The 14637-nt window shown below is 32.3% G+C and overlaps 1 protein-coding gene across 2 annotated transcripts in view; it reads right to left on the bottom strand.

Annotated features, from left to right (window-relative positions):
* Zwilch (zwilch kinetochore protein) overlaps window positions 1-14637 on the bottom strand; it is a 129283-nt gene that overhangs the window by 78153 nt on the left and 36493 nt on the right. For both annotated transcript variants that reach the window (XM_085809829.1, XM_085809830.1), the window contains exons 4-5: window positions 13286-13381; window positions 4293-4441 (exon numbers count right to left, since the gene is read on the bottom strand). In XM_085809829.1, the coding sequence (XP_085665955.1) occupies window positions 4293-4441; window positions 13286-13381 (245 nt within the window). The remainder of the gene's footprint in view (window positions 1-4292; window positions 4442-13285; window positions 13382-14637) is intronic.

The raw sequence follows: 14637 nt of genomic DNA, 5'->3' as shown, positions 1-14637 counted from the left end.
AAAAAATGCGCGTTCATTAAAAACAAAGGATTAAAAAAAAAAGCACTAAAAACAAAAAAATAAGGACTTTAAAGAAAAAGTAAGCACCTATAAGGGCCTTTATATTTTATTTTCAAATATAAGGACTTATAAGCACTTGTAAGGACCGCTACGAACCCTGTGCCACACTCTTGGAGAAAACCTTATATTACCAGAGCTAAAGATATCGTTTTAACATTATTCAATGAAAAAGTGGCTAATGAACTTTTGTTCAAATGTACCTGAAATTTTACCTCGTGAAGAAAAAGAGCAACTGATAGAAATTTCCTGTAATTGAATTCTAACTAAAATTTTAAAAAATAACACACTTGTTAACTTTGGGCTGAACCGAAAAAAAAGAATTTAAAGGCATTCCAAATAAAACTATATTTGATTTCTTGCACCAACTATTCATGTAAACAAGGATTTTCTTCCAAGTTATATTTGAAAAATAAGTACAGAACAAAATTAAAAGCGGACCTTAATTTACAGTTAAAGGTAAGTGAAATAACACCTGACATAAAGAAACTGATCCTCTTAAACAAGGCCAAATTTCACACTAAATTTTGGAATTAAAGCATTATAACTTAAATTTTGATAATTAAAATAGAAACCAATTTTTAATTTAATATTTTTTCATGTGCATATTTAATACAAATAGCCAACGGGTTGTGTAAATGGCAGTTTTTTGTAAAATATTTCTGTTGAGAAACTGAAAATAATCATTGTAAAATGTAGTAGTGGTACTGAAGTTTTTCAATTTTTTTAGATGGTATGCAATAGTCAAAAGGTTGAGAACTGCTGACACAGACATACATTCTCAAGTCTATAAAAAAGATACATGTATGTATTAACATTATTGAAGTGCTTTGGTGCTATATGAGTGAACAGAAAGAACTGAACACATCAGAATGGAACATAACTGGGGCCCACAAGACTAAATATTTTCAGTCGAAATTTCTGTGGAGTTGAATGTTCTGCACAGCATGCGTCTTTAGTGAAAAATGTTACGGTGAAGTGAAAATCCCATTAAAGTTTTCAATTTATTATCCTAGTACATGCAAAAAAACTGGGTAAACCTGGACTTGTTAGCAAACTCCAAGAGCTACCTTAAAAGTCATTTGGGACTAGTGGCCAATGACAGGACTATCCACCAGGAAATTATTGCTGTGTTGGTGTTAAGAAGGCATTGAAAATAAATGCTAAAACCTAACATTTTGGAATGATGCAACAGGAACTCCATTAAATATATCACTAGAAGAGTGCCCTACAAAATACTGAGTCTTGGCATATGACCTAGCATTTTGATGGTCTCAGGTTTCTCAATATCTGTAATTCGCCAAATTACTTTGGGCAATGATGTGCATACCATGATATGGCAACCGTTTTAAGCAGGTCTTTTCTTGTTTAATTGTAACAACACATCTATTCACAAACCAAGGTCAGCCAATGATGTAACTTATACGCTTCATTTCTTTTGCTTAATGAAATTCTCACAGTACTTCACTGTTCTTGCTAGATCAAAGTACTGCTGTCTATTTGTAATGCTACTGCCATCTTCTTGAGCTTCTTGTCGTACAAGCAGCAGACGTGGTATGTTGATAGCTCAGGGTCATTATCTTGCATACCCAACATGAATATGATACTCATCCTACACAAAATTTTTAATACAGCCTTCCTGGTTTTCTAGTAAACAGCCTAATACATTCAAACTAGCTATCTAATAACCAGACATAAGAGGAAAGATTCTGCAACATGTTTTCATATCATACTGTACCACCAATAGTTTGCAGCTCGATGGGTGATCATGTTGGGGCTATAACAGTTTTGATGCCAATCAACTAGAACCAAAAGCTTCTATGATAATTAAGCTGACTTAAGTTATAAATTTTTATGAAAATGCAACTTGAAAATAAAAGAAAAAAGCGGGAGAAAGATACATCACAGTTAAGGGGATACCACTTGACACAAACATGAATACTGGCACAAAATGTAACTGGAGATAGGAAGCGAAGCGTAACTAGGATGTAGCTCCTTAATAATAATGGTTGATTTAATTAAAGCAAAAATAAATATTAAAAAAAAATGAAGACAAATGCAGAAATTCATAATTAAGAATGCATGTAATTATTCCAATCAAACAGTTGAACAATTCTTCATTCCTAGTTGCAGGTGACAGAATTCTATCAGTGTAAGCTTTTGACACCAGAAGTAAATATACTAAACACCTAGAAAAGGAATGCCTTACACTCTAATCCAGCATCCTTTCTGTAAACATTTCTTCTTGTAGCAGTATCTTTTGCTACAGCTCCCTTTCAGTGTTTTGGTAGGAGTAAAATACAGTTTCCCTTTGACGATTTCAAATGAAATCTTTCAGTATGGATAATACTTTTATCTTGGAAGAATTAAACTGTGACAGCTTGCTATTTGGCAATAGCCAAATTATGAACACACCATTGATTTTTAACTAAAAAAATTACTACTTTAACACACACACACACACACACACACACACACAAAAAAGAGAGAGAGAGAGAGAGAAAAGGGAAACTACAAAACAAAAAATTACTCCATAGATGCTCAGTCCCAATGATATCTTTGTATAGCTAATACAGTAGAAGTCCACAAATCCGCAACGCTTGGGACCAGAAGTTGTGCGAATTTTAGGATTTTGTGGATTTCAGGACAGAAAAGATAATATTCAGACTAAACGTGCAAAATAAATAAGGCGTATTAGATACATTTAATTAAATTATTATATACATTAATACAATAATTAACTATATGCATTAAATTATTATTAAATATATAAACTGATTATATTATATTGTTCTTAGACTCCTCTGTTTTTAAATCAGCATGAATCTGCTTCCTCTTTTCCCTCTAACAAGCGAGCTAGTCTAGCCCCTCGTTGGCGTGAACGAACTTCATGTAAGGAGTAGTCTTGAAATAGTTAACCCATCACTCCACCACTGCCAAAACCATTCGTACGAGACAGCATCGAGGTTTGCTGATTTCGGCTCATGTAAAGATTTCCGGTGTTAGAATCACTGTTGCTGTAAAATTTCAATAGCTTTTCTTTATTGTTCCGTATATCATACACAGTCCGTATGGCAATTCCATATTATTCTGCTATAAACCGAGCAGTAGCACCTGCCCCCATCTTTAGCAGAATTTCCACTTTTTTCATTACCGTTGATGCAACTTATTTACGTTTTTCAACGTTGCAAGTGGTAAAATCACGAGTGCTTTTCTTATCTGTCAATGTATTAAAAAGGCGCTGAAATTAAAAATATTCTTAATTTATCCACAAAATATCTGGATAAAAAAAAAATTACATCACTAAACAATCTCGTGAACAACAACGCGAAGCTCGAACTTGAAAGAAGAGTTGAGTTAATCGTCTGCTTTTTTACTTCGATGCAGATTGGAGGGGGAAAAACTCTTATCATGATGTCAATAATTTGGTATTTCCATTATGACTGATTATTATTCGGTAATTATGATGGCATTATCCAGTAAGTATTTTTTTCTTCGATATTTCGTACTCTATGTTGCGGTTTCCGGAACCTATAAACTGAATGTTTATATTTTGAGAGGCAACGCGGATTTCAGGAGTTGGCAGATTTTCGGTATTTGACTGTAATAAGATGATACACATGGGTTACAACATTTGGCTATAGGTATATGGATTGGTATTGATTTGGTACAGGATTTTCGACTAGCAACCCATTAATCAGAAAGTACCAAGCATGTTTACATTTTCTAAAACAAATCTAATGTTAAGTCATGCCACATTTACATTCACACATCTTTCTAAAAGTAATCTGACAAAAGAATTACATAGCAATATGAAATTATTACATTATAATCACACATTTAACATTAGATAAAATTAAAATAAATTAATTAAATACTGAAAAAAGCTCAAGATAATTTATATGAGACTAATATGAATACTAAGATGCCAATATTTTATTCTGTTGCCATTCTAGACCAAGTAGTAATGCATGAATGATTTCAGTACGTGTTTAAAAACTTGTCAACTTGTTTGAGAAACTTTTTTAATATAATTCTGTGTTACAATTTAATGAAAATTTTCTCTGTAAACTACCTTTTTAATTTTTTTTTTTTTTTTTTTTTTTTTTTTTTTTTTTTTTTTACTGATATAAGATTTACTTAATGTTTAAACCTCATTGAAAAGTATAACAAGTACCATACAATATTCTAAAATCAACTTTTGTATTACTGCACTGCTTTTATTCTTTACTCACCTTCCTATACTGATATCTAATGGATGAAGAATAAATTCTGAATTCCCCATTTTTTCAAATAGCAATTGAAAGTCTGGCATTTGAGGCAGCTCATCAGGATTAGGTGAAATTTCCCTCCCCTTCTCAGATGATGTTGAGCTATGCCTTTTCTGTGAAAATAAAATTTATGAATTCATTATTGGACAAACTATGATGTATCCAATATACTATATATTGCAGCTGAAAGACTTAAAACTTTATTTTTGGCAAACCTATCAACAATGCAAGTAAATCTTAAAGAGTGTGCTCCTTATGTAAAACTAACTACATTGTTATATGTCAGTAGTTAAGTCTTGAACATATGCTGACAGCATACAGTAAGGGAGCTTATAGTAAACAAGTAATTCCTACCCAATTAAGCTAAAATGATAATTATATATCATTATATGAAAGTGGTTTCTAATTATATTATACTCAGGAAAATTGGGGGGGGGATACTGGTTCCTAAACACTGCATTTTGAAGAGCAAAGAATATCCAATAGTGTATCAGTTTCAATTCCATAAATTAAAAATTTCTCAATGTCAAACTTGTTAGTACATGACTTGACTCTTCTTTAGAGATATACTAAATGAAAGGTTACGGCAAAGACCTGGATCAGTAATGAATCAAACAAATGAAACAAGCCCTGCTGTCATCACCAGAAGACACTTATTTAAATCAGAGGGAGAAAGAGACAAAAGAAATAGCTGAGGCAATTTAAAAAATGGGTGTAATTAAAGGATAAAAGAGAAAAAATATTTATGCAGATGACCAGCCACCCAAGTATTAACCATCTTAGAGATTTAAAAGTGAGCAGCACATGTTCTAAAAAGGATATAAACTACTCAGGTTTGATTGAACAGTTACATACAAATATTATTTCATTGTAAAATGTCAAAACAAAAGTAAAATATACAAAAGCTATCGAAAAACATGTTTCTTATTATTGTGCAATATGATAAAGATCCGTTTTTATACTGGAAGCTCACATAGCACTGTGAATTTAGTACAAATTTATTGAAAAGTGAAGTGAAGAAGATCAACTGGTCTAAGCGAGATAGAACAGAAAAGTAATATATATTTTATGGATCAACATATCTGCAAGGCACAGATCTATTGATGATCTATTGAGATAAAGTTTATAAAATATTTTGGGGTCATTGATATTTAGTAGAATGCAGATATTTGCATATCAAATTTGTATTTCTGTCTAAAATTTAATCTGTATATTATTTTCCCTCAGTTATACATACAAAAAAAAAACTTTACATAATTTACCCGGCTTCTAGTACTTGTCAATGTTTACACTCTTCGTTGGTTGCTGACTGTTAAATAGCCCAAAAGAAGCAGCAACAATCCCAATTGTAGATCACTTAAAAATCATAATTACTCAAAGTACATGTGCATTTATACTGAAAAAAAAATTATAATATAGATGTCCAACTGAGTTTAATGCACTCCAGAATTTGAAACATTACCCTTGACAATTACAATAACTAGAGATTGCTGATATTTAGCCATGAACTACTACAGATGATTAAAGCTGAACGATTAAACTAAATTAAATGATGAAGGAGACAGAAGTTATCTGTCTATTAGAAGGGATGACTCTGTGAAAGACTTTGTAAGACAAACTGATTTGTATTCCTGTTACACATGGGAAAAATCACGAAACCCCCATGCAGTCAACCTATTTGCCAGGAACTGAACCCTGGACAAACTATCAGTTTTTAGATTTCTTATACATTCTGCACTGCTTTGCCACCATTTTTTAAGCTTTGCTATGTACTTCAGACCTTGACAAATGCAGATAAAATTATAAAGCAGTTTCTAATTCACATACTTCTGACTATACAAATATACTTTTGCAATGAAGATCCAGCGGACTGCTAGAAGCAAAGTAATAATCTCCTGGGGCCAGAGATATTCCTGCATAGTGGCATCAAGCTACCATGGTACACGACTGTTGCCATGGACTCCGCAAAAGGTCAGCCTTCACTAAAGGGATAACAAATCAGAATGCAATACTCTTTCTTAAAGGAGATGGATAAGAGGAAACACATAGTTTATGTACACTAATTAGAAATAAAGAATAAATATAAAGAACACACAGATTTAAAAGTTGTACGTTACATTAAGAATATGACTAAGATATAAATGACATCAAGCCATAAGTTTTTTTTTTCTCCCCAGTTCTGGCAGGAAATCCTGTTTTTGCCCTAATCAATGATTTGAACAACCAGCCATTATTTATGCCAATATAAACAGAGTAACAGCTTCAGAAACATTTAATATGGGAGGAAGGATAAAGAGAAAATTATTTTGACTTTCAAATGTTAATTTATTATTCATGTTTTCAAATGAGAAACAGGTGAAAAAACTAAGAATATTTTTAAAGCTACATATTTTGAAACAGTTTGATATTCTTTTTAATAATGGCAGTTATTCTGAAAAATGTCTACACTCATCCTGCAATATTGGCATTGCTTCGAAAACATTTACGAACATCCTTAAAAATCTACAGCAACAATTTTGTTAAGAATATATCCTTCTCTGAAGCAGTATTAGCAGCTTATATGCGGCATTGACTCTTCGCTGGACATGATGTAGAAACTGTATTGCACCAGATGGCGCTGTGTGCGCTTGAATTCTTCGCACTAGTGCAGAACCTTGATGATAGCGAAAGATGTAACACCAACGCGAAACATTAACCAAAGTTTATATGTGCTTCTCTTTGTTGTAAATGTATTTAATTGTGTCATCAATAAAATATAGAGAAAATGATAAAAGGCGAGAATGCATCTGACAGGTAAGTGAGATTTCTTCATATTTTGATTTGGATTGAGTTTTAGCGACAAAGAATGTATATGCATATTTACAATTCTTTTTGGTGCCGATAATCCGGAAGAGACCTTTAGAAAGTAAATTGCGAAGTGAATACTGAAAAACGTATTTAGCGAATTGAATACTTTAAATTGTTATGATGGATATTGAAGCTTTAAAAAAGATTACAGCACCTGTCAGATGCACGGCAACTGACACTATGAAACTGTTAGAAACTGAAATAAACAAACAGGAAAGATCAGTTAATTTAATTGATGAAATTTTAGCGAAACTTTTAGATAAAGAAGCTAATTTAAAGTATCTTAACGAGGAAATTCTAAAACTGTGCAAAACGGAAGAAATAGAAAAGGAAATTGAAAAACAGCAAGAATATAAAAATAATATTATTACTTGGAAAATTTGCGCGAATAGAATCCTGAAAATGAAAGAAAGCGAAGTTGTTCGCAAAACTGAAAGAACGAATGTTGTAGAAACCAGAAGTGAGCAGCGGAATACAGTAAAACTTTCTCGCTTGCAGATACCTCAATTCGAAGGCAATATATTAAGGTTTAACGAATTTTATTCTCAGTTTGAAGTAGCTATTCATAAAAATGTGAACCTTAGTAATGTAGAGAAGTTTAGTTATTTAAAATCGTACTTAACAGACGAAGCTGAGGTAGCTCTATGTGGTTTAGCATTAAGCTCTGAAAACTATGAGATTGCCTTGAACATATTAAAAGAACGCTTTGGTCGAAAAGATATTATTATCGATGCGCATATGGCAAGACTTTTAAACTTAAGTCCAGTACGAAAATCATATGATGTTGTAGCGTTGCGTAGACTTTACACAGAATGCGAAACACATATTCGAGGATTAGAAAATAACAGAATTAATCCTAATAGTTACAGTTGTCTATTGTATCCAGTGTTGTTAAAATCGATACCCAAAGATTTGTCCTTAGAATTTTCTCGTAAAACACATTCGGAAGATGAAAACAAAATATCTGATTTATTGGAATTTTAAAAAGATTGAAATTCAGTGTCGTGAACGTAACGAGTACTTAAGTAGAGACTTAATTTAAACACTTCAGATTCGCGATAGGAAACTAAATTTAATCTTTTACAAAAACCTAATGAAAAGTATGGGAGATTTAATAAAACCAAAATTGAATGTAAGGGGGAAAATAAATTAAATTCGAACATTCCTACTACTTCTGCATTTATTGTTGATGTGAAAAAATGTATATTTTGTACAAAACCGAAAATAGAGCACGATTCTACCTCTTGTCCCTTATCGGTAGAACAGAAAAAATTAATTCTTAGAAAATATGGTATATGTTATGCTTGCTTTTCGAAGGGGCACGTATATAAGCAGTGTCAAAAGAAATCTATTTGTGGAATTTGTAAACGTTTTATGCATCACGAATTGATTTGTGATCAACCCATGTGTATCCTTCTTCCCCCGCTCTGAAGTCTCGTCAGACCATCGACGCGAATAAATTAAATGTTGTGTCTTCCATAGCATGTGTGAATGAATCCGATGATTACGACATACTACTTGAAACTTGCTCGGCAGTATTAACAGGCAGTAATAAAAGCAAAGAGATTAATATTTTGTTAGATAATGCATCACAGAGATGTTTTTTGAGAAAAGAAGTAGCCGTAGAAATGAAACTACCCATAATTAGACAAGAAAGTCTAGCTGTTTACACTTTCGGCTCTAGAGTGCCAATACAAAAAACGTATGACGTAGTTCGGTTTTCAACTTTGTAATTTATGTGATTCGGACAAGAAAATAACAATTGAAGCACTTTTGACTGACTGTATTTCTGGATCGCAATTTAAAGTATCGCATAACACATTAATGCAATTACTTTCGAGGAAGAACATTCAGTTGTCAAACTTAAGTAAATCGTCAGGAAGTGAATTGTCATTTCCTTATTGGAGCACAGTATTTTTGGGATATTCATACAGGAGAAAAACAGCGATTAAACAAATCTTTGTATTTGATTGATACTCTGTTTGGAAGGGTTGTTCAAGGTCGAATCCCTCCATCAGATTTAAATGCGAATCGGGATATTTCTATTATGAAAATTGAATGTTGCGCCACATTAAATGAAAAATGAATGCAGTTTTGGCAGTTAGATTCAATGGGGATAAATGATACTCACAGTGTAGATTTTAAATTTAAAGAGGAATTTATTTCTCAATTCAAAAGTAATTTAAAATATGAAAATGGAATGTATACAACTAAATTATTCTGGCACGGTAAACCAGAAAACTTGTCTAACAATTTCGCGGTAGCAAAACGAAGATTTCATAACTTAAGAGTAAAAATGAAAGAAAATGATTGGGTTTATAATGAATATAAGAATAAGAAGCAATTAAAACTGAATATCATTGAAGAATGTCCTTTCGGCTTAGAAAATTCTTATTATATGCCTCATTCAGCTGTAGTAAGATGGGATAGGGACACTACGAAAGTCAGATTGGTTTTTGATGCATCGTCAAAAGGTAATGGGTGCAAATCTCTTAATGAATGCTTAAATCCTAGGCCACCATTGAATCCCAGAATTCTGGATGTGATCTTGCGATTTCGCAAATATGAATATGCATTCAGCTGTGATATTCAAGGAGCATTTTTGACCATAGGAATAGCGGAAGAGGATAGAGACTATTTACATTTTTTCTGGTTTCCAGATGAAAGTGATTCAAAAACTTACAAAATTTTATGAATGACTCGCGTTCCCTTTGGAGTGACATCAAGCCCATTTATCCTTGCTGCGACTATTAAATACCACATTAGAAAATATAAACTTGAACAAAGCGAAACTTGTGAAATACTTGACTCGGAACTTTATGTAGATGACCTTTTTTACGGAGCAAATACAATAGAGAAAACTTAAAAACTTTCACAGAGTGCTGTAAAAATTCTTAAAGATGCGAACATGAATTTAAGAAAATTTAATACTAATTCGGATGAGTTGAGAAATTTATAGAGTGAACGAGGTTTGTCTGATTTGACAGAAACTAAAGAACGTCCTTTGAAGGTTTTAGGCATAATATGGAACACTGAAGAAGATACTTTTAAGTTAGATGTAAAACCTCTACTGGACATGACCTGTGATAGGAAGAATTCAAAACGTAGTATACTTCAGACAGCTTCGAAGTTATTTGATCCTATGGGAATTGCATCACCTTTTATTGTTCTCATAAAATTATTAATGCAAGAAATATAGGAACTTGGTTTAGGATGGGATGATGAGCTATCAACTGACTTGAAGAAAAAATGGGATAATTGGTGCTCTCAGATTTATCTGTTGAAAGATTTGACAATCGAAAGAAAATATTTCTCCATACCATGGAAGTTGGTGAAAGAATTAGAACTACACATATTTTCTGACGCTTCTCCTAAAGCTTTCGGAGCAGTTGTGTACTTCCGTTACGTGTCAAGTGATGATTGTATTTATACAAGTTTTATCACTGCGAAATCTAGAATCGCACCGCTTAAAAGGTTGACATTACCGAGGCTTGAACTTATGGGAGCTGTTATTTCTTCTAGACTTTTCCAATATTTGAAAACAAATTTTAAATTTCCTGTGCCTAGGGTATATATGTGGACAGATTCCTTAATCGCTCTTCATTGGATTAAAGGGAAAGCTTCAAAATGGAAACCTTTTGTATCGAACCGTGTATCCGAAATCCAGTCTAGAACTGATCCTGCTGATTGGAATCACTGTAGTGGGCAGGATAATCCTGCAGATTTCATATCTCGAGGAGCTACCGTGGAAAAGTTTATGTCCAGTTCGATTTGGATGAAAGGTCCAGAATGACTTCGGTTGAAGAAAAGGGATTGGCCAAAAGGCTCTAATTATGAAATTTGTCTAGAGATTTCTCCAGAAGTATATTGCGAAAAAAGAAGTAAACTGGAAGAAGTATCGTCTTTTATGTGCGAAGTGCAATCGAATTTGACACATTTAATGGATTTGAGCAGATATAGTAGTTTGAGAAAATTATACCGTGTTACAAGTTGGATACTACGATTTATATACAACCTTAAATTTAAAACTAAACGATGTGGTGAACTAAGCACCGAAGAACTTAACGAAGCTAAAATTATCTGGACAAACACTGTTCAAAGTGAAGCTTTTGCAGAAGAGCTGTCCTCTTTGAGACAGGGTAAAACAGTTTCTAAGACTTCCTCTATTCTAGAACTGAATCCCTTTCTTAATAATGACGGGATAATGCATGTTGGTGGAAGACTTCAGAAGTCAAGACTTTCTTACCTTCAAAGACACCCAATTATTATGCCCTCAAAACATCACTTTGTGAATTTATTAGTGTCGGATGCACACAGCAAAGTGTTTCATGGTGGAATTTCTGAAACTTTGATAGAAATACGCGAAAGATACTGGATAATTAAAGGAAGACAAATTGTTAAAAATAGCTTAAGAAAATGTATTCTGTGTAAACGATTTAATTCTTCTCTTGGTGTGCAAGTTACTGCTCCTTTACCAGTAAATAGAACAGAAGAATTACCTCCTTTTTCTGTTGTAGGTATAGAATTCGGTGGACCACTTTATACCAAAGACAGTGATGAGAAAAACTACATCGTGTTGTTTACTTGTGGAGTAATGCGAGCTCTTCATTTACAGTTTGTTGGTAGCATGACCACAGAAACATTTCTTCTTGCTTTTCGATGATTCATTACTCGTCGAGGTCTTGACGGACAATGCCAAAACTTTCAAACGATCAGAACTTGAACTTAAAAATTTGTGGACTGTCATTAGTCCTCCAACAGTAAAAGACTTTTATGCCTCCCACAAAATCTAGTGGTGCTACATCGCTGAGAAAGCTGCGTGGTGGGGTGGCTTCTATGAAAGACTAATTAAATCTGTAAAACTTGCTTTATGAAAAACTTTAAGAAAAACCACTTTATCTCGAGACGAATTAGAAACTCTAATTACTGAAATTGAAGGTGTTCTTAACTCTCATTCTTTAACTTATGTTTATTCTGAATTACAGGAACCTATGCCTCTAACTCCAGCTCATATGCTATTGGGGCGCAGGGTGAATAGTTTGCTTCCTGCAAGGCTTCATTTTGATTCTAATTTAGTTAATAGGAAAATGCTAATTAAAAGATTTAATTATCGAGAAAGATTGGTAAGTATGTTTTGGATTAAATGGAAAAATGAATACTTAATAATGCTGAGATCTGTTCATTGTGTTAAACCTTCAGGTAAAATTACTGAATTTAAAGTTAATGATATTGTATTAATTCATGATGAAAAGCTACCTAGACATTTTTGGAAATTAGGAAGAGTTGTAACAGTATTTCCTGGCAGAGATGGAAAAGTAAGGTCTTGTGAAATTAAAACAGGTACATCACTTATTAAAAGACCTGTGCAGCTTTTATATAATCTTCAAATAAATGAATAAATTTAATTGTTTATTACATGTTTAATAATCTGTATTATTGTTACAGGACTATTCCATATATGTGATGAAAGTTTAATTGTATGTACAGGTATTGAGTTGCCAGCTTATTATCTTTATCATACTTTATTGCAGGTAACTTTACAAATTGTTTAAAGATGAATAATTTGTTTATATAGTAAATAAGTGTAGTTTCTTTAATATGTGAATTGATTGAACTTTACATTGTAAAAGTTTCTTTTGTTAAATTTGTATTAATGTAAGTGTTTGAATGAACCCCTGGTCATTCGGGGGGCAGTCTGTAGAAACTGTATTGGACCAGATGGCGCAGTGTGCGCTTGAATTTTTCGCACTAGTGCAGAACCTTGATGATTGCGAAAGATGTAACACCAACGCGAAACATTAACCAAAGTTTATATGTGCTTCTCTTTGTTGTAAATGTATTTAATTGCGTCGTCAATAAAATATAGAGAAAATGATAAAAGGCGAGAATGCGTCTGACAGGTAAGTGAGATTTCTTTATATTTTGATTTGGATTGAGTTTTAGCGACAAAGAATGTATATGCGTATTTACACATGATATCAATTTATTAATAGTGACACTCAAAAGGATTTGTCAAATATGAATACAAAAGTTGCTTGAAAAGCATCTAAAGCCAAGACAGATTTAAAAAAAGCCTAAATTTTAAAAATTTATAAAATGAATTAACTTACCTCTACAAAGCAAACACCAAGAGATGTCTGAAAAAGGCATCCAAGGGGGTTTTGCCAAGGAAGTAATTTTTCCAGCAACAAAATTTGATATTTTCCCTTCAAAAGAAAAATAACAAATTAGATAATGGGAATGTTTCACATAAATTCATATTAATTTTATAATTGAAAGCAACTAAAATATTTAACAAGAGTTTCTATGCACTCTTTTCACTACTGGTAAAAATCACTCTCCCTCTTCTAAAACTCAATATATATAAACATTTATTTAGATTATTTTTCAGCATACTTCATAAATGAAACAACAAAAAGTATAAAAAATTTTGATAATTACCAAAACTTTTAAAAAAGAAAGTTTTTTATATTCATAAACTAAAACTAAATACTAGGAATACTAGTCTAGAAATAATAAACTAGGAATAATAGTCAAGACCCATTAATTGCAGATGTCTAGTCACTTTAGATTTCAATTCATAAATTAACATCTTTGTGACTAGTTGCTGCTAATTTTTATTTCTGGGAAGTGTTCATATTCCCTCTGATAAACTGAATTCCACTAGCTTTTCATTAGAATTCAGAAATTAAAGCAAACTTTTTTTTTTTTTTTTTTTTTTTTTCAAAATTATATCAATTGTCACTGGAGTTTACTTTTTCTAATTCAATTTACCATCTGCAAGGTTAAGATCTTAAAATATTTAATGTCATCACATAAGTCTTTACAGAGCTAAAATATTCGTGATCAGTGAAATAGTAGCTCTCAAGATATGAGCTACAACCCACTGGAGAGGTCAGGAGACAAATTTTTGGTGGTTTGTGAAAAACTTTGAAGTACTGTTCAGCTTAATGTGTAACTGCACACATTGTTAACAAATGAATATTTTTATTTACTATTACTTCAAAATTACATTATTTTTTCCATCTAATCTCTTCCCCCTATCCCTTTCAGAGCAGTTTATTGCGTGTGAGATACAAAATATTACAACTCTATGCATACAGGCCATTATGAATCATAACTATATACATGAGGGTCCTAAGATTAAGATTATTGCACTGCAAAAGATCATTTGATAGATTATTTGTGACAATGCATACATCATCAAAAATTGTTAAATGTTTGAAATAATAAACCACAAATGACATTAATTGGAACATGCGAAATTTTACTAACTATAACAGTATAGCCTAGCAGTTCTCTACCTTTTTCAGCTCATGTACCCCTTTCATCATTGCTAGATAATCATCCCCTCCTTTGCAAAATTTGAAAAGTATACATAGATTTATTTAAATTTAGATTATTTTTAATGCATTTTATAAACTAAATAAGAAAAAGAACAGAAAATGGTGATAAGTACCAA

The sequence above is a fragment of the Stegodyphus dumicola genome, chromosome X2, assembly GCF_044657685.1.
Source record: "Stegodyphus dumicola isolate Sdum_Otavi_A_Nest chromosome X2, ASM4465768v1".
NCBI classification, from domain to species: domain Eukaryota; kingdom Metazoa; phylum Arthropoda; class Arachnida; order Araneae; family Eresidae; genus Stegodyphus; species Stegodyphus dumicola.
The sequence above is the reverse complement of the archived record's forward strand: the minus strand, read 5'-3'. Positions and strand labels throughout refer to the sequence as shown.